The sequence below is a fragment of the Armigeres subalbatus genome, chromosome 3, assembly GCF_024139115.2.
Source record: "Armigeres subalbatus isolate Guangzhou_Male chromosome 3, GZ_Asu_2, whole genome shotgun sequence".
NCBI classification, from domain to species: Eukaryota; Metazoa; Arthropoda; class Insecta; order Diptera; family Culicidae; genus Armigeres; species Armigeres subalbatus.
The window spans coordinates 78,921,273-78,943,466 of NC_085141.1; the positions used below are offsets into that span (position 1 = coordinate 78,921,273).

The 22,194-nt window shown below is 37.7% G+C and overlaps 1 protein-coding gene across 2 annotated transcripts in view; it reads left to right on the plus strand.

The window, feature by feature from the left end:
* Positions 1-22,194, plus strand: part of LOC134225771 (b(0,+)-type amino acid transporter 1) — a 261,977-nt gene that overhangs the window by 195,688 nt on the left and 44,095 nt on the right. For both annotated transcript variants that reach the window (XM_062706126.1, XM_062706125.1), the window contains exons 2-4: positions 5,791-5,913; positions 7,756-7,875; positions 8,862-8,963. In XM_062706126.1, coding sequence (XP_062562110.1) covers positions 5,791-5,913; positions 7,756-7,875; positions 8,862-8,963 — 345 coding nt within the window. The remainder of the gene's footprint in view (positions 1-5,790; positions 5,914-7,755; positions 7,876-8,861; positions 8,964-22,194) is intronic.

Consider the following 22,194-nt stretch of genomic DNA (forward strand, 5'->3'; position numbering starts at 1 on the left):
GGGTAGAAATTTTTCAAACGCTCAAATTCCGAAACCGGTTACCGGTCGAGCAATTCATACCCACCACAATTCACAAACAAATTTTGCCGCTCGTCAACGGGTAGCAAGCACTTCAGTAAATTCCAATTTTTCCAATGTACCTACGTATGCAAACATCGCTGCTGGTAGACAAAATTTTTCTTCTCAAAATGAGGTTTATACCCATGTCCCAACGGAAAATAATGGTCATGTTGTCGATACAGGTAGCATGACTGCTTCCGATTTTGATTTTTTAACTGAACAATTGCATCACATGATTGATGCAATGTTCAAAGCAAATACCATTCCTGAAGCTGTTCAGGTTGGTATAAAGTACACACAAAAAATTGTTATCGGACTACGTTTCAATGGATCCAAATAATTGTGTGAAAGTTCTAAATTGGAATGCCCGCTCTCTAAAGGGTAAGGAAGATGAATTATTCAACTTCCTAACAGTTCATAATGTGCATATTGCCATTATAACAGAAACTTATTTAAAACCAGGACTCTCTATTAAAAGAGATCCAAATTATTTTATCTACAGAAATGATCGTCTTGACAGCGCCTGTGGTGGGGTCGCCATTGTCATTAATAGACGTATCAAACATAAATTATTTTCTTCGTTTGAAACCAAAGTTTTTGAAACCTTGGGAGTTTCTGTTGAAACAAATTTTGGACATTCCTTCATTGCAGCCTACTTGCCTTTTCAATGCAATGGGCAGCAAAAGAATTTGTTGAAAGCTGATCTTCAAATTCTGACTCGCAACAAATCAAAATTCTTCGTAATTGGTGACTTCAATGCCAAACACCGTTCATGGAATAATGCTCAAAGCAATTCCAACGGCAACATTTTATTTGAAGATTGTTCTGCGGGATATTATACTATTCAATATCTCAATGGCCCAACTTGTTTTTCATCCACTCGAAATCCTTCGACAATTGATTTGGTTTTAACGGATTCAAGTCAGCTGTGCGACCGATTGGTAACTCATGCTGACTTTGACTCTGATCACCTTCCTGTGACATTTGAAATCTCACAAGAAGCCATTTATAATCCAATCAGCTCTACTTTTAATTATCATAGAGCTGATTGGGATTTATATAAAACGTATATCGATAGGAATTTTGATGTTGATATTCCTCTCGATACCAAAAGTGATATTGATAATGCTCTCGTATCTTTGACAAATTTAATTGTCGAAGCCAGAGGCATTGCAATTCCGAAATGTGAAATTAAATTCAACTCCATTATTATTGACGACGATCTGAGAAGAAGGCAATACCAAAGAACTCGCGATCCCGCGTTGAAAGTTATTTGGCGAGATTTGCAAAATGAAATTAAAAAACGTTTCGCTATTCTGAGAAATACCAACTTTGAGAATAATGTCTCGAAGTTGGATCCCAGTTCGAAACCCTTTTGGAAATTAACAAAATTCTTAAGAAACCTCAAAAGCCAATTCCAGCGCTTAAAGAGGGAAATAAAATTTTATTAACAAATGGCGAAAAGGCTCAAAAACTTGCTCAGCAGTTCGAGAGTGCCCATAATTTTAGTCTAGGTCTCACTAGTCCAATTGAGGATCAGGTTACACGGAGCTTCGAAGACATTCTCAATCAAGAGAATGTTTTCGACCCTTCGTTGGGAACTAATTTGGATGAAATGAGATCTATTACTAGAAAATTTAAAAATATGAAAGCCCCGGGTGATGATGGTATTTTCTACATACTTATCAAAAAACTTCCTGAGAGCTCTTTATCCTTTTTGGTTAATTTATTTAACAAATGTTTTCAATTGGCATACTTTCCAGATAAATGGAAAAACGCCAAAGTTGTTCCTATTTTGAAGCAGGACAAAAATCCAGCTGAGGCTTCTAGTTATCGCCCAATCAGTTTGCTTTCTTCAATAAGCAAACTGTTTGAAAAGATTATTTTAAATAGAATGATGGTTCATATTAATGACAATTCTATTTTTGCTGATGAGCAATTTGGTTTTCGCCATGGGCATTCAACCACTCATCAGTTATTAAGAGTAACGAACTTAATTCGGCTCAACAAATCTGAAGGATATTCGACTGGAGTTGCTCTTCTTGATATAGAGAAAGCATTTGACAGTGTTTGGCATGAAGGTTTGATTGTAAAATTGATGAATTTTAATTTTCCTCTGTACATCATTAAACTGATCCAAAATTATTTATCAGATCGCTCACTGCAGGTAAACTATCAGAATACTAAATCTGATAGATTACCTGTAAGGGCTGGTGTCCCCCAAGGCAGCATACTGGGGCCCATATTGTATAACATTTTACTTCTGACTTACCTGATTTACCACCAGGGTGTCAAAATCTTTGTTTGCAGATGACACGGGCCTTTCAGCCAAAGGGCGAAGCCTTCGTGTCATTTGTAGTAGATTGCAAAAAGTTTGGATATTTTCTCCACTTACTTGCAAAATGGAAAATTTCCTGAATGCTTCCAAAACTCAGCTTATAATTTTCCCACATAAGCCGAGAGCTTCTTATTTGAAACCTTCTAGCAGACATATTGTCACTATGAATGGGGTTCCAATTAATTGGTCTAGCGAAGCTAAATATTTAGGACTTCTGCTAGATCAAAATTAACTTTTAAAAATCACATTGAAGGCCTTCAAGCCAAATGTAACAAATATATTAGGTGTCTATATCCACTTATAAACAGAAAATCAAAACTTTGTCTTAAGAACAAACTTTTGATTTACAAACAAATTTTTAGACCTGCCATGTTGTATGCTGTGCCAATATGGACTAGTTGCTGCAATACCAGAAAGAAGGCACTCCAGAGGATTCAAAATAAAATTTTGAAAATGATTCTGAAGTTGCCTCCGTGGTATAGTACCAATGAACTTCATAGAATTTCTAATATTGAGACATTGCAACAAATGTCCAACAAAATAATTTCAATTTTAGATAAAAATCGTTGCAATCTTCTATTGCAACGATTAACTCCTTGTACCCTTAGTATAAAATAGGTTAAGTTTAGTTTAAGTTGAAAACATTGTAATTCCTACATGGTTCAATTCAACCAGAGGAAAAATTCTAACTGCCAGAGGCAATTGAAATGTATTAATAATATCTAAAAAGTAACATAGCAAATAAGGATGATAGTGTTAAGAAAACACGGAACACCTAGTCTAAGAGATGAATGCATGTATTAGATAATTAGCAAATAAAATTAGTTAAAAAAAAAAAAAAAAAAAAAAAAAAAATTGTTTCCGACGGGTTTATATAATATTTCCTCATCCGAAAATCACGAGTAGGGTTGAGAAAACCGTGAAAACTAAAATAAATATTCGTATGGATATTTCGCATGGGCAGTTCTCAATGCGTATTTTCGCCTACTATGCAGGACAACGTCTTTCCTCGGGAAATTCTTCGGAATTTCCTCGGGAAATTCTTCGGAATTTCTTCGAGAAATTCTTTGGAATTTCCTCAGGAAATTCTTTGGAATTTCCTCGGGAAATTCTTCGGAATTTCCTCGGGAAATTCTTCGGAATTTCCTCGAAATTCTTCGAATTTCCTCGGGAAATTCTTCGGAATTTCTTCGAGAAATTCTTTGGAATTTCCTCAGGAAATTCTTTGGAATTTCCTCAGGCAATTCTTTGGAATTTCCTCGGGAAACTCTTTGGAATTTCCTCAGGAAATTCTTTGGAATTCCCCCAGGAAATTCTTTGAAATTTCATCAAGAAATTCTTTAGAATTTCTTCGGGAAATTTTCCAGAATTTCATCGGGAAATTCTTCGGAATTTCCTCGGGAAATTATTTGGAATTTCATCGGGAAATTCTTTGGAATTTCCTCGGGAAATTCTTCGGAATTTCTTAAGGAAATTCTTCGAAATTTCCTCGGGAAATTCTTTGAAATTTCCTCGGGAAATTCTTCGAAATTTCCTCGGAATTTTTTTTCGGAATTTCCTCGGGAAATTCTTCGGAATTTCCTCGGGAAATTCTTTGGAATTTCCTCGGGAAATTCTTTGGAATTTGATCGGGAAATTCTTTGGAATTTCTTAAGGAAATTCTTCGAAATTACCTCGGGAAATTCTTCGAAATTTCCTCGGGAAATTCTTCGAAATTTCCTCGGGAAATTCTCTGAAATTTCCTCGGGAAATTCTTTGAAATTTCCTCGGGAAATTTTTCGAAATTTCCTCGGAATTTTTTTTTGGAATTTTCTCGGGAAATTCTTCGGAATTTCATCGGGAAATTCTTTGAAATTTTCTCGGGAAATTCTTTGGAATTTCCTCGAGAAATTCTTTGGAATTTTCTTCGGGAAATTCTTTGGAATTTCCTCGGGAAATTCTTTGGAATTTCCTCGGGAAATTCTTCGGAATTTCCTCGGGAAACTCTTAGAAATTTACTCGGGAAATTCTTAGGAATTTTCTCGGGAAATTCTTAGGAATATCCTCGGGAAATTCTTAAGAATTTCCTCGGGAAAATCTTCGGAATTTCCTCTGGAAATTCTTCGGAATTTCCTCGGAAAATTCTTCGGTATTTCCTCGGAAAATTCTTCGGTATTTCCTCGGGAAATTCTTCGGAACTTCCTCGGAAGTTTTTTCAGAATTTGTTCCTCGGAACATAAAATTGGAACAGCAGCTTGTTGTCTAATCGGTTGTTCCAATCGAGAACAAGGTTTCTAAATGATGGGGATTGCACCACTTCTATTATCCAGGCACTTTAATCTACATAATGATCGAATTACAGGGTGCGTGACGATTTTTTGCAGCAAATTTTAAATAGACATTTCTTATGATGGCAGAACAAGATTCAGATGTATCTGGCAATTCTGGATTTTGACTAACGGGGTAAATTTGCTAAATATTTCAATTACTGCAAAAAATTGCCACGCACCCGGGCGTTGGTTCATTCCGCCTACGGTTCTCCTTTAGAACTCTAGCGGTAAGACTGTTCGGTGTGCGTGAGTCTATCAATCGATTGTATGCTCACTGATCGTGCCTGTTTGTGTGGCAAAATTCCGCGAATAAAAATATAGGCAACGAAGGCGAAGCACATGTTTCTATCGAAGAAAAGCAATATATGCTACCTTTGCCAATCTGTGCTGTTAGGTAATTAGAAGTGGGCCGTAAGATGGTACCAACTCATGCGATTTTCGCAACCTTTACATTGTAAGCTTCTGTACTTCTTTTAGAATCGGTGACGCGCTGTCCATACGGAACCGATGAAAATTCAAGAATTTAGATTCTCGAATTGTAGTCCGTTCAATGTTTGATTTTTCACTTTTAATTCACACATGAAAAAAAAACTCTATAATAGTAAAGACTTGAAATTATAAATACTTTATTCTAAAAGTGTTGAATTTAAAAATTTTATACATTGGTTTAAAGTTAGTGAGCATTAAAGTTTTATACTCAAGTTTAATTAAATTCTAGGAACTTTAACAACTATATTCGTTGTCTAGTTCCAAGCATGATCATTGACCATTCATCTCATTCTAGGAAGCTACAGTTTATCGAAGCAAATATGTATAAATGTGTAATGCTTGCAGCTGCTGGTTTGAAACATTGATAATCCTATGTAGGGTGTTAATGAAAATAATCCCTTCCAAGCAACGCCTACAGTTTGGTTACTACAACGGTGACATTCTGATGAATACCTTTGTCGAATGTATAGAATAAATCAAGCATACTTTTGAAAAATTATATTTGATATATCATTAAAGTTACTTCGTTCCATGGTGTTTTACAACCAACATTTTACTAACACAATTGCTTTTCTCTCTTTCTTATCTTAACAGGACATGTTTCAATCAATGACGTATCAAAGGCAAACTGGGGCTCCCAAATCGGGGGCGGATCAAAAGATCCCAACGGGAATATCGGGCGAGAGTCGTCCGAAGCGGCAGAGACCGACTCATCAGGTGAGCATTTGTACTCGAGGAGTTAATAAATTAATTTACGAACAGATAAATTACACTCATCGAAATCGGTTTGAATTCAAAGTTGTTCCGTGGATTAAGATTTTCATGTTTTACTTCATTTTTAACACGACCTTAGAAACATCCCAACTTTCATACCACACAATTTGTAACAAAAACCTACTTATGATAGGTATTTTTATTTGTTTCCGTCGTCTTCAACCAACAATATGGGTCAATATCAACTCAGAGTGGTTTATTACTATTTTGTATAAGGAATTGCTTATATTGATGACATATTCTCTGACATAACATTTTTAATATTTTGATACATGGATCTTCAAGTAGTAATAAATAAAGTCTATATGATTCCTAGTTTAACAGTAGACATTATTCCAAGGCGCGAATGGAATTAAAATAATTAAGCCCACTCCACGGTCGTCTTCTTATTCAGATGTTAATCGTGTCACGGTATTTATTTCTTTGTTTTGGCGACAACCACTAATTCCGAACGACGCATAAATCGTGACGATTATTAGTGGCAACGAACGAACATTTTGAAACAAATTTGGTGCCGTTTTATTGCATCAACCACGCACTAGACAGAAACACTTTTCCTGAGTCAATTTTTTGCACTTCTTCTTGTGTGCTTTCTTTATGTTTCCTTTTCCTAACGACCGTCCATAAATCTACACTCGCTTGTACATTAAGCTACCAGTAGTTATTCTTGTTTGTTTTAATGTTTTGTTGTTTAGTAAACGCAAAGTTGGAGTCGAGTTTGAATTTATAATTGAAAGTTAAATAAACATGCAAGTAACAAAACTTTGCAAAGTTTTTGGTTTTTTGAATATTATTGTACTCTGTAGTTGAGATACAAAATTTCAATCAAAAAATGAATTCTAATTATACTAAACAACATGCCCTGAATGGGTTTTAAAGTAGTTAATTTTAGAAGTAGCATAAATAGTTTCCAAATAAGGTGTCATCGTCATAACCCTTGTCCAAAGTTTTATTTTATGGGCACAAATGTTACGCGATATTCTTTGTTAAGCAAGATCAATACAGATATCGTCAAAAATGTATGCCTAGGAACTTACGGATTTTTATTAAAAAAAATTTAGTCAAAATGTCAGTTTGAGTCAGTCATGGAATTCCACGCAAACATAGAATGCTACTGTTTACTAAGTTATCAATTTTATTAAGTTTTTGAAAGATCTATGTTTGATGATTTTATTGCATCATAAAAAAACATGCCCAGAAATTGAATATGTAGTTGTAAAGCATGACACATCAAAAAATCGTTTGAAGACTTAAGATCGTAGTCTACTCTTTGTCATAAGTTCATAAAGATATCAACCAAACCGATTAGATATCGACATAAATATCTGGCAGACTTGACAATTCTTTGTCATTATGCCGAAAAGTGTACTGATAGCTTTAGTTGGTGGATTCAAAAAAAACTTTGTTTGTAGCTTCGGTTTAAAATAAAAACCAGAGCTTGGGGTTTGCATACACATAAAACATAAAAGTTTTTCCCTCATAGGGCGAGAACGAAAATTAACATTTAATTACTTCCTCACTGTTCATCACCATAAATTAGAGTCTACTCCTCCGCAGTATGGTGACGGATCAGTGGGAGCGCAATTATAATTACACTCTGCTTTATCGCCAACACATTTTCAAGGTCAACTAGTAGAACATTTCATCCAACAGTCAGTGACACACAATTTGGATCCGTAATTGATAATGTCATATTACTACATTTCCTTCACCTTTCTTCAAAACTAATGTCAAAGGTGACTGACAGAGTTTCCGTTTTCCTTTTTTCTCCTATTTTATTTGCAGGGACCGGGGGGATGCGGGACTCGCTGGAGGGGCCGGGCTCAGCGCAGAACGACCTTATTCACCTCAAGAGACGGGTGGGACTCTTCAGTGGGGTGGCTTTAATTGTCGGAACGATGATCGGTAAGTATATGGGTTTCGTGTCGGGGGAGGGGGGACGGCGAACGTAATCGGTACTCAATGTTAGTTGAAGATGGCGCTATGACGCAAGTGGAGGCGCGAATATAAATATCTACAGATTAATATGCTACGATAGTAGTACATATAGATCTACAAAATGTTACGATGCTTATCATTTCCCATAGAGACACTTTGGTTCCACGCTGGAGTCAAAGAATTACTGACGTGATGATAATTAAAAACAACTTGAGATTTGATTATCTAGTAGCAGTACAATTTGATTTGTTGAAACTTTTCTCACTTTACACAGTTGACAAAATTTACAGGAAGGCTAAGAACAAAAACATGCCAATTTTTATCAATATCCAGATACATATGTTAGCTTGGTTAATATTCAAAACTACTGTGTACATTATGAAGCCATAATCAAGTCGTATAATACGGTTCCGGTAGGTTTCTAATCATTGTCCCGGTTAAGATCCGGAACAGTTCCTCCAGAATCGGTCTTGGGCGATGCTCCTCCAGTTTCCACGTAGCGTGTTCGTGGCCTTCTACGACCCGAGCAGCACAAGTCAAATAAAAATGGTTGCAGCAACTTGTTTGTGAGGAAATCTGGTTACATGTGAGTTGCAGTAACCTATGTGGAACATGTGTGCTGCTAGGGGAGGTCGTCGGCGTCTTTATTTCGACATTCGCACTAAGTGACTAGCTCACTGAAGTCTGTCGTGTTTTATACGTTTCTTAGTATTTTCTCCTTTGTATACTTGAAACGTGATTCAAGTGTCGAGACTGTGAATCAACATTTATTCTACATACATATTTCTTAAATAGTAATGAATAGTGCTATTTTAATAATCAATAGAAGTACCTTACTCTTTACATCTATGAAGAAATTATTACTCCGTTATTGCGTCAAACCCAATAAAAAATCACAACACCTAATGTCTATAGACTTATTGTTTAAATTTTATTCTTGTTTTATTTTCAAGGGTCTGGAATATTTGTATCGCCATCTGGTCTACTGGTGCGAACTGGTTCCGTTGGTGTGAGCTTTATTATATGGATGGCCTGTGGATTGCTCTCATTGTTAGGTAAGTGAATATATGGTTTTCAGCATATTGTGTTTAGTCTTGCACGAATTACGAAAAGACAAGGGAGGGAAAGAAGTTGTATCTGACGTTTTATGATGAAAGAAAAAATCATTTACTAATAATGTAGAGTATATGGCTCAACCCTTAACCTACTATGCTGTTGTTGAGCACATTTATCGTTGTAAATCTTAATATACATATTGAAGCTCTAACCAAAATTATGCCACCATACGGCTTGCTTGCTTTTGGTTATTACGTAAAGTAGGGTAATGGTACCAATAGTGGAGGTATTAGTAGATCCACAAAAGAAAATGTTTTAGAAAAATTGATAATTATGGGAAATTTACTGCTTTATTATTTTAGTCAATAGATAAACTAATAAATTTGCTAACAAAAATGAGATAGATGTCATTTAACATCAACAATTACCAAATATTGCTTGCACCACTATGGGTACACTGTTCCTTTAGTGGCGGTAAAAATTAATTTTGATTCCTATAGTGGTTCTATCCATTGGTTTATTATAAGACTCGCCACTATTGGTACAGTTGCACCACTATAGGTGCAAGGGAGTCAATTTTGTCGAGAAAAATCATTGTTTTCAATAGTTTTTCAAGCAAAATCTTAAGGTAAGTTGCATTTAAAAGGATATTATTTAAAGCACGGCGCATCAACTGAAACCATCGTAAAGTCTATAAATATGATAGATCGCATTAAAACCCCACTACCTCCACTGTTGGTGCTACCTCCACTAAGGGTACGGTTACCCTAGTCAAAAATTATAATAATTGTGCACAATCGCTCATTTAAGCCATCAAAAGTCTCGAGCAAAATGGATTTTATGTTCGTTAAATTTTTCTAATCATGGTGGTGGATACTTTTCCAGCCCATGAAAGGTTGGTGCGTTATTCCCTATAAACCGTTTGTAAAAGCCGTAAGGTAGGCAATTATGCTTTAAATGAAAATCGTAAGCTGTAATTTGGCAACGAGTGCTCCTAATATTGTCCCAAAAAGATTTGGTTAATCATGTCGCTATACTAATAAAAATTGTGAATATAATGTGAATGCTAAAATAGTGTTATTGTTATCCGTTCATCTAATATGCGAAAATAGGAAGAGTCCATTCAGAAAACCACTTTATTGGATGAAATACAAGTTTACTGCGTTTATCAGTTGAAGAAGTCAATGAATGTAGCATAATGCAACTAAAATTAATACACTGATACACTGATAAATATCTCTCTACAAAACGCTCTGCCAATGTTACGTCCTAGATTGACATTGCCTCCCGTTATCCCAGATGCGGAAGAAAATCCTTATACAAATTTTAAGTGATGAACTTTGTCAAACTTAAAAATCACTCTAATAAAGTCCAATAAAAAAAAAAAACTTATACAAATTGAAATTAGAATTTTCATATCTTTTTTCGATATAATCCGATTTTGATATAACCGGAGCCATCGAACGCTGAAGTTCTTCTAATTTTTCATCCTCAATATAGTAGGATAAAAACATTCCATTAGCCGAGATGTGCGAGATGCGAGCTCTATTTTGAGATGTTGTCTTCTCTATTTAGGAATCTCGAACCTATTCCATTTATGAACATATTAGTGTAATTTTTTACATTGTGGAAAAAAACAGCTGGTTTTGGATTCCGTGGAATTTTTAACGTAAGGAACAAAACGCCTCAATGTAAACCAAGTTCAATCGATAGTTTTTATGAAGAAAAATTCATACGCTTAAAAAAATTCTTCATGAATGTGAATTTTTATATAGGAACCTTAGTTTTTTGCCTATTAAGGCTAGGCAGTCGATAGCCAGACAACTATACCTGGGGCAGAGGGTCGAAGGCCGCTCCAAATAAGAATCGAAGAAGACATCTTAATTTTATTTTAAGGTTTTAATTAGACATAAACTGCCTGTATCCGCATAGTTGTCCCATCTTTGCTGGGTTTCCTATTCATATGGGACAGTTATGTGATTACAGGCAGTAAAGTACACGCATAAATTTAAAACCTAATCTAGATACGAACAAAATAGATTTTTATTAACGAACTAGTCAACCCAGCAGACGTTGTCCTGCATAGTAGGCGAAAATGCGCGTTACTGCTGAGCAAGTTTTTTAGCTTTTTCGCCATTTGTTAATACAATTTTATTTCCCTATTTAGGCGCTGGAATTGCCTTTGAGATTTTTTTAAAATAATATTCGTTAATTCCCAAAAGGGTTTTGAACTGGGATCCAACTTTTAGACATTATTCTCAAAGTTTTTGCCTTTCTCGTACAACGAAGTTGTACCGAAAGACCATCATTTCACTGCGAAAACGAACTTTTTATAGAAGCCTCTAAGATCCATAGTGTTATATATCAATCGACTTAGCTCGACGAACTGAGCACATGTCTGTCTGTCCGTGTGTTTTTTTTTTTTCCTAAACAATGGAGGGGAATCTGCTCAACAGACATCCTGGGTTGACCAGGAAGTGCGGGGGATCACCGAGGGAGGCAGGACTACATCCCCGACCCGCTAAACCGTTTTCATTGCCGCCAAGCCCATAGTCCCTTCGGTACAACCAGAAAGTAATGCTTCAAAGGGGGGCCAGTGCACAACGCACCCTCGAGGTTAGCTGCGTGTCCTTGCAGCACCGAACATCGTAACTCGCTTTTTTAGAAGAATGGTATGGTATCGTGCCAGCGCGTTGGCGGCTTTCCAGGTGGCCTTACCACGCCTTATGTCCTCAGAAGGTGGGAAGGGTCGACTTCGCGCCTGCTTCCCTCTGCACGACTGGTATCAAGAATGATGATACCGCGTGCACCCCAAATTGACCTTTCTGCGATAGGGCCTATTCGCCAGCACACAGAGGGACTTGCCGACGTGAGGCCTACGCCAGCTCCAGCCTTGACGAGGACCCCTTTCCGTCCTCGGGCTCGGAACCCGCCCGGTTGACCGACGCCGCGAAAGCGACGATACCATGTTGTTCTTCGCGCGGCCACTTGTTCGATAAAAGGATCGAGTTCGACCACAGAGCATGACTACCGGTATGACCCATGAAGCCGACTCCGATCCCTTGGACCACCTCTTATTTGCGCCTGAACTAGTCATCCTTGAGTCCACGCGTCACCTTCTGTGTAGCTCCGAGACGATTTGGGCGATAGCCGATAAAACGGCGTTCCAGCCAACTTCATCTTTACACATCCTCCGAACTAGGTTGTCCGGGGTAGTGTCCAGACCACATGAGGCAAGCATGTGGTCACGCATTGCGCGAAAACGTGAGCACACGAACAACACGTGTTCCACAGTTTCCTCTAAACCTGCGCACACCAAACACTCGGACGAGGCCGAGCAAGCCAGCTGCGTTACCTGCACTTTGATTTTGCAGCACGCTTAAACGCCGGGCTTGCTGTTCACAGCTTTGCTGGAACAAATCAAACAATTGGGAGGGTTCGTGCAGCATTGTGCCTTATGTCCCTCCAATCCGCAGCGTCGGCAGAGATTGCTTCTGTCAGGGCCTTTGCAGTTCCATTGCTTGTGCCCCGGTTCCAGGCACTTGAAGCAAACTTCGGGTTGCTCGTATATGCCCACAGGGCACACCGACCATCCCACCTTGACGCTCCCTAACTTGACTACCGCTGTCCGCTGCAGATAGCCGAACCAATGCTACCTGCGTCCCTGCCGGACCTTTCCGTAGCCGAACGGCTGCGGTGGGCGTCTCCACTTCACACTGTCGCCGCAGTGCCGTGACGAGCTCTTCGACTTCGGTGATCTCGTCCAGGTCTTTAACCCTTAGATTCACCTCCTTGGTGAGTGCCCTCACCTTGACCGTCTCTTGAACTTCCTCCGCTAACTTCTTGTAGGCGGTGCCCTTTTGCAAAACGCCCCGCTTCAGCTCGAGGATCATCTCGCCCATCCGGGTACGTCTTATTCGACGTATGTCGGCGCCGAGTTCACCGAGCTTGACGTCACTCCTCATCGCCTTCAAAACGTCCGAGAACTTAGCCTCGTCCGCCGTGATGACTAGGGCATCGCCCCTGGAGCGATTGGCGCCTACCCTAGACTTCTTGCTACCCTCATTCGCCTGGGCCTTCTTTTCGGCCCTTGACGTCTTCGGTTTCCTCTTGTTCTTGACCAGAGTCCAGGAGGCGTCATCCCCCTCTATTTCCCTGGTCTGGTGCGGCTGAGAACTTTCAGCCTGCTGTAACTCCTTACCACCGTCTTTCCTGAGTGGACGGACCTTTCCAGGTCCTTCCTCCCCTCTTCCTTCCTCTCTGTCCATGTGTATATGTGTATGTTTGTGTATGTGTGTGCACAAAAGCTTAAAAAACATTAGACAACTTTTCGTATAGTAGTCCTTAACCGATTTTCTCGCAAGGAGTTTTATTCGACAGGGGACAAAGCCTTGTTGATCACTATTGAATTATAACGATAACGATCGACCGATATCAACATTGCGTTTAAAAGTTGTGAAGAAAATGGTACATCAAACCATGTAAGCCCCATATAAGGTTAGTTTCTTGACTAAATGCGAAAAATGCACCACCAACGCTAGGTGGATAAATCTGGTTTTTAATTTTATTTTGCAAATCTCGCCAAATAACTTTCAACGCGGGATTCTTTGGTATTGCCTTTGCATCACATTTTTAGGTCGGATCAGTAGCTGAAGATCGCCGTCAATAATAATGGAGTTGAATTCAATTTCACGTTTAGGAATTCCAATGCCATTGGCTTCGACAATAAAATTTGTCAAAGATACGAGAGCATTATCAATATCACCTTTGGTACCAAGAGGAATATCAACATCGCTATACGTTTTATATAAATTCAAATCAGTTTTCTTCTTCTTCTTATTGGCATTACATCCCCACATTGGGACAGAGCCGCCTCGCAGCTTAGTGTTTATTAAGCAATTCCACAGTTATTAACTGCGAGTTTTCTAAGCCAGGTTACCATTTTTGCATTCGTATATCATGAGGCTAACACGATGATTATTTTATGCCCAGGGAAGTCGAGACAATTTCCAATCCAAAAATTGCCTAGACCGGCACCGGGAATCGAACCCAGCCACCCTCAGCATGGTCTTGCTTTGCAGCCGCGCGTCTTACCGCACGGCTAAGGAGGGCCCCCAAATCAGCTGTATGATAATTAAAAGTAGAGCTGATTGGATTGTTAATGGCTTCTTGTGAGATTTCAAACGTCACAGGAAGGTGTTCAGAGTCAAGTCAGCATGAGTTATCAATTGGCCACACAGCTGACTTGAATCCGTTAAAACTAAATCAATTGTCGAAGGATTTTGACTGCAAGAAAATCAAGTTGGTCCATTGGGATATTGAATAGTAAAATATCCCGCATAGGGGTGTGCCCCGCCGCCGACAGTTTTTGGCACGCCGCCGGTGCTGACATTTTTGCACCGGCGCGCCGCCGTTCAAAATTAGACACGCCGCTTATCTATAATTTTCCACGCTGATTCGAATTTGAAGAAGTTTCCGTGGAAGATCCAGTGGTATTTCCGTTGAATTCTCCGATTCATATTCCCACAACATCACGTTGAAACTCCAGAGAATTTTTCGTGAGAATACCAATGATTCTCTGGAAAATTTCCGTTCAAATTTTAAAAAGCTTTCCGTAAAAAGTAAGATGAACTTTGAGTGGAAAATCCGACAGATTTCCCATTCAAAACCAAATAATTTCGTGTTGAAACATTTGAACGGAGAAGAGTTGTTTGGCAGGTAGCCATTTGGCCGAAGGTTACAAGGTCGAAAGCATTTGACCGAACAAACCGCCAGTCGAAGCTCATCTAGCTTAAAGTTATTTAGATGAAGAGTCATTTGGTCGAAAAGTTCCTCTGGCCGAAAAAAAATTGTTTGTCCTAATAGCTCAATTGGCTGAAAATTCGAAACGAATTTCGGGTCAAAAGTGTTGTTCGGCTGAACTGGTCGGTTTTTTGGTCCTTTTGCTGATTGGTCATTTGACAGAAAATGTGTTTGGCCGGAATGGTTGTTTTGCAGAAACGGCCTTTTAGGGTGAAATGGTCCCTTCTGACAAAAAAACATTTCTACCAAACAATTCCGCCAAACAGAATTCGGCTAGAAGACTTTCGGCGTACCCTGAAACATTGAAAACTGGTATAGGGCCTATTCTACCAAAAAAAATAGTCTTCTCCAGCTAAAAAACCAGCTTTTTAATCTTAAATTGTTTGTTGGGTAACGTGCTATTTAGCCAAATGGCATTCCAACAAATGGCCTTCCGCTGATTTGCTTTTGGCCAAACAACGGGAAGGGCAATTTGGTCGAAAGCCACAAGTCCGAAAGGTGTTATGCTGAATATGTCATTTGGATGAACAAACCATTAGGCCAAAACCCATCTTGCAAAAAATTGGTGACATGCCCTAATTGTACCAAGTGACATGCCCTAATTGTACCCACGTAATTCATACCTTTTGTACCTGTACTCCATATTTAAAGTTAGAAATCAATGTTTTTCTTCAGTCGATAACAAAACACTGAAGGAGTTTTCAAGTAGAAAACGAAATACGTATCTGATGAGTGAATATAGCGTAAGTAAATGAAAATTTGAAGTATTTTAACCTTGTAACATTTTCCCCTAAGTCGCTCAATATTAATTATTTAATTAATTATTTTGAAAAAATAGGTATTTAGACGAAATGGACACACGGCTGAAAATGCTGTTTGGCCGAACTGGTCATTTCACCAAAAAAAAAGTCGTTTGGTCAACAAATAGGTCATTTGACCGAAAACACAATTTTCTAAAATGGTTATTTGGCTGAAAATGTCATTTGGCCAAACAGGTGAAAATTTTAGACCATATCTAGTCCAACATTTGAAAAGGGCGTAACAGCCAAAATTTATCCCTTCTGATTCTTCGTCTACATATATATGTAGCTATATATGTAGACGAAGAATCAGAAGGAATAAATTTTGACTGTTACACCCTTTTCAAATGTTGGTCTAGATATTATCCGTTCAGCAATTATCATTTGGCCGTATGAGTCGTTCGGCTATATTTGTCCTTTCTGTCAAACGACCATTTCAGTCGAATGGCATTTTTGGTCATCAGGCCTTCAGTCAAATGAACTGTGAGAGCAAATCGATTTTCAGCTAAATTACCAGCCGTACGTCGCTTTGGTCAAATGAAATTTTCGGTTAAACCGTTTTCGATCTAATAACCGTTTCGCAAACGTTCATCGTGGCCAATTGAAATTCGGCTTTATGTCCTCCGACATATTTGGCCATGAAAGGATTGGCAAGGGTTTCATCCGGATGATTTTTAGCCAAACGGCCTTTCCCTGAATTTTCAATTGAAATACCCAACATTACCTATGGTGATTCCGAACAATTTCTTTGAAGTTCAAAGATTTTTTTGTTGAAATCCACATTTTGAACAATCTCTTGCGGAAACTCTAAAGAATTTTCCGTGAAAATTCCGGAGAATTTCACGTAAAAATTCTAGAGTTTTCTGTGGAAACTCCATAACATAAAAATATTTATGTTGTTTAGACCCATAAAGATATGAAATTGTCGAATGCTAGTCAATAGTCACAATTAATGTTGGGGATCATATATGGGGGCCAGACGTTGGGAGACGTTTTTGCACGTTGAGAGTTTGGGAGTTCACCAGGAAGCTCGTTCTTGCCGTCTCTCAATTATCCATTCGATGATTCCGTTTTTTTCTGGTAGTCCTGGATGTTTCAATTCCGTGGTGCAACGGGCTAGAGTAGGTACTCTCCGGGATTCTGTGCATCGCTGTGACTCGACGACTCTTCTTAACAGATCCATAGCCAAAACAATTTGATTTCGTTTGTATTTCATATTCCGATCGTGATTCTACTCGGAAGTCTGCGCATAGTTAGGAACATAAACAAAAAACCATAGTACTTAATTGTGCCAGTAGCAAATCGACATTTCAACCCAACATAATGCATACCCGTGTTATTTTTTAAGCGAGTACAACTGAAACGAGTATATCTTACTAACTAGGGTGAATAATACCGTCAACTGGGGGGAAGATGATCATTGAGGTGAAGATGATCATTTGATGAGTCAGTCAAAAGTGCCAATTTTTTTTATGAAACGGTAGTCAACAATATTCTCCGTTCAACTAATGTTACCGCAAGGTAGAAATCCGAGTTTTTCGATTATAATCATGGAAATGTATTTTGTGGAAGAAAGAGAGAGATAGTCATAAATGACGCTATTTTCGTTTCAAAAATTGACTTCGTATACTTCTTTACGTAGTAAATTCAACATTCATACAAATAACCTAGTGTATTTTGACTACTAGGTCATAATTATTTTAGTAGAGCTGTCTTGATCAACTTCACCCCAAACCAGATTACTCAAAAATGTGTGATAACTTAATTTATTTTAGTAAATGCGAATGCATTTCAGAAAACTAAAGTTGTTGATTATTGCAGCTTATAGCAGTACATGTTTTGAAAATATTTGTTTCGATTTAAAATGTAAACACACATTGTTATTGCATGTTTTGTCTTAAAAATGATCATCTTCCCCCCAGTTGACGGTACAATGTTTGTTTCTGGTTTCACTTGAAATTAGAAGAAATTTGAAATTTGAAAACAGGTGAGAAGTCCATCGTTATGCTGGTTGATCCGCAGGTCTATTCTTCAAGAATTTCTTGGATCACCTATAAGGCTGCCTATAAAGCTGATCTGACCCCTAAAGACACGAACTCATTACTTTTGCTTAAAATACTAACTAATATATGACGCTGGAGCTGCCCTATTTTTAGGACGATAATATGAATTAATTAGGTTCTTGAACTAAAACCCTCAGGCGAACCCGAAGACTTTGATAAGCTTACGGTTAGGGATTGGCTGTTCGTGCATTTTAAAACTGGGGTCCAAAACGCGCTGTCGGCTGTTGCATACATACTCACAGCACTTTTCTGGCGATCATAGCGAAGCCCATGAACGAGGCTCAACGTTGGACGGTGTTGGATGTTGCTTACGTTTGGACCCGTGTTCGAGCTGAGGTATCCCCGCTTTACCACAAGCAAGATGTCATCCGTATAAACAAGAATAAAGATATTGGACGAAAAATGTGAATTACTGAGATACCAAACAAAACACAGCAAAACGTTATCAGCAATATTCCTATCAATTGATTAACAACACTGCAGTGCATCGCCACTCAATTTTCAAATCAATCACCGGTGCCATTGAATTTGTTCAAGCTTCAAGGCATTATAGGGGAAAACTTAGGGACGTAAGTAGAGCACTGACCGTCGCTGATATTATACAAGGAAGGATCAATTGCTGTTCAACACGTAGGTGAAGGCTTCGGTTACCTGTTGATGGTATTGGTTTGCATGGGAGTGCTATCAGATTCGTCAAATCGACGTTTGAATCTTTGTTTACAAAAGCAGATAAGTCGTTTCGAAAATTTGGTACTGAAATGTTTTCATGTCTCCTGAACGAGATATCCGAAGACATCATGTAGATATTTCACAATGACATAGCTATTCTATTCTTCATACCGCATGTTGAATAAGTGAAAATCGAAAAGATTCATCCAGAAGCGATTTTAGAGATATCACGAGAGCGTTTACGAGCTTGATTCCACCTAAAAAATAAGTCAGCATTAAAAATATGTTTTGATGGGAAATATTACTCTGTGTTCCGGTATAACACTCCAATCGCTAGCAAAATTATGACAATTTAAAGTTTTCACAGAAAATTTCAACTTCATAGATTGCTATGATCCATCTATAAAAATTATAGTGGACACACCATATATCAAAAGGGATGATGCAAAGCATTATGGCATCATCGAGTAAAAAGCTGGATAGCTATCTGAACGCCATTTAAAAATTTTAGAAAATCTCAATTATATATTCACATTTCAAAAGAGTGGTAATATTTCGTTGCCGGAAAACTCATGAAGCAAAACGCCTTTTAGTTGGCCGCTCTAAAAAATAATCATTAAAATGAGAAAAAAAAACTCCTCGGAATTGTTAAAGAAGTTTTGAAAGACCTCAAAATTATCCGATTTTTTGTTTCCCTCCAAAATACTATTTTTTGGGTAAAAAAAATCGAGGGGGGTTTTTGTAATATTTGTGTCGGCCTTATTTATTAATTGCAATTCGTCAAATATATAACAGACTTGGTTTTTTAACATAAAAACACACACACCCTCTTTTAATAATGTTTTTATGCGTTCTTAATTAGGTAGATGCTTTGAAATATGTTTTGTTCTGATATCAACAGAACCTGTGAGGCGGCAATTATAAATATAGCTTTTAAATCCTTCTTACACAAACCCGGCGAAACTTGGCAGTACTATCCAAAACTAAGATTTATAATGCATTCTGTTGGTAAATATAGGATGGGATGCACTCTTGTTCGCTTTTGCGTCCGATGTTTACCCAGAAAAATATATTTGCCATAGCTAATAGCAAGGCAATATCGAAAACAACGAGGATTTATTTTTTTGTGAATGAAAAGAAATACAAAAATGCCTAATCTTCAACAAAGACAATCATTCCAAAAGGGCATGATCTATTTCCAAACTTAATTTCATGAAAAAAATAACCTTTTTAGTGTGAGTAATTGAAATAGTTATTTTTCAAAAAGTGCAATGGAGGTCAAATCTATCAAAATCTTCCCAAGGATTGTTTCGTTATCTGTATAATAAATACATCAGCAACCACCCAGAAGACTGCCGGAAATTTTGTGATACACCATGGTATACGATTGTCGCCAAAGGGGTACGGAATGTCGTAAACATCTGTATTTTACGCGTCATGCACGGTTAATTTTTATTTCATTTGTCACAGAGTAAGGAAAGAGCATCCATTCTTAAAGAGCAACTATTCGTGTAGAAGGTGGATCACGTTTAAAACATGTTCTGCAGTTTATTGTGATGTTGATATAACTGCCTTTCAAAGTAAAATTAAACCCGTTGACGCAAATGACTTGCATGGATATGGATTTTCAATTTAGGCTGATACATTTTTTTTTAAATTATGACTCCACCGCCCATTGATTTTTTTTTTGCAAAAAATGTCAATTTAAGGAAGTTTAAATCAAATTTCATTTTTTTTACAATTTCAATGAGTTTTTCGATTCTATTTATTTTAAAATTTATTTAATTCAACCACATTGACCATTCGGAGAGTACTTGAATATATTTTTTAATATATATGTAAGGGCAGTGATCTGAAAAATCTTTAGTTTCCATATGTACACTGGAACTATTTTGAGCAGTTCACATATAAATAATTGAAAATAAGATCATTGTAGATAACAATTAAAAAACATTTATTATACACAATTTGAAAAATGTAAAATGTAAGTGGTGAGAACTTAGAGCTACAATTCCACATTTAAAGCTTAGCTTAAAAATTGAGATATTTGCAAATTTATGGAGCTCATACTAAATGATCATCCGGTGCATGTTACTAACATAGTGTAGAAGCCCTTTTTGCAATTTGGCATTTTAACATTTTTACGAGGGAGGGTTAGTGCTATACCTAAGCCCAGATACGTCTAGACTTCAGAATATTCTTTGTCAGACATTGTGTTTCTAAGGACCTATTATAGCCAATACAATTAGTTGATATTTTTAGAGCTTGCACTGCCAGAGTCTACTTGATTGTTGTCTACCTCTCTAAATTCAGTGTCTGCGGAAATGTAGCAAAACATAATTATTATTTTGTTCGCAAGGAACACTAAGAGATATTTGTCATGTTGCTCTGCATTGGCTCTAGACTAGTTCATGAAATGTAAGGAAACAGAGATAATGAATACCTCAGCAACAGCACCTCGTGCATACTGAAACACTTTTATTGGGAAATCTATCGATAACGAATAATGGTAATACTGTAATTATACATAATTTAATAACAGAAACGATAAACAACAATGAACAGCTTCAAAATATATTGTACTTGTCTGTTTTACCAACCCTATCCATTTTACCCCATCCGTAAATGTGGTGTAATATAACTAATGGGGCGAATACTGGTGACCGTTGAAGATCAAGGCATCGGCGTCCATTGCTAGAAACAGATGCGGGATAGAATGATTCACAAACGGCCACACATGTACAGAAGAAAATCTATTATTACTCAGTCCCATCAGAACCAAATGATTTTTTGGTCATCACTGAAAAGCTACAGAAACAGATATGATAAGTAGAATATGCCTACACCCAACCGGCCGGCGGTTGTTCGATTTTCTAACCTGTCTGTATAATAATCTACCAAAACCTGTAATAAATCTTATACAAAATATGCGGGCATATGCGAGTTCTTATACAAAAAAAAAATGTAATAAAAGCTTACAGAAATTTTTAGATTCTTATACAATATTTGTATAAGAATCTAGCAATTTCGCATATGCCCAGTTCTTATACAGGTTTTGGTAGATTATTATACCCAACATATTCCAGACAGTGACATTCATAGGGTTTAGGTCCGGCAAACTCGCTGGGCGCTCTTAGCTTGAAATGAACTCTAGAAACCCCTTAGTTGGGGTTTCTTCACTTTTTGAGCCGGCAGGTATTTCCGTCCATCGTCGTAGGGACTAAAACCAACGAAATCAACGTACATTTGCTAGAATTCCACTATAGCAGAACGTTTCTCCTGAGCTTACGATTTGGTACGTATGAGTTTTACAAAAAAGCGTCTCTTTTATTGGTTTTCGAGACTATGACGAACAGATGAAAATACCTGCCGTGTCCCTACGTAATTTGTGTTATATTATTTTCACTCACTTATGTAGGGTAAAATGCCCAATAGTGGACCCCCTAGTAGCGGATTTGTGCTCGTCCTGTCGTAAGGAGTAGAAATTTTCAACATATTAATTCTGCTTGATATCTAATAACAAGTTCTGCATCTCCTCTTCACGATACATACATAAAACACTCAAATGCACGATGTTATTCGTTGAAATTAACATTTTAAGGTCTAACTGAATATGCCCTATAGTAGACCCCCTGGGGGTCCACAATAGGAAATTGCTTCCCTATAGTCGACACTTCATTTGATTTTCAGGTTCCGTTTCGGGACGTTCTTCTTCCCTATTATGGACCCCCCAAAATAATCCTATAATGGGCACTCTTGTGTTTATTTTTTATACAATTGTAAAAAATCATCTTATTTTACTTTCCATAGCATTTCGAATGCATGTAATCAAATCATAGGACTGTAAGGTAGGTTCTCCCGATGGAATTTCATAGAAAAATGTATACATTGTGCTA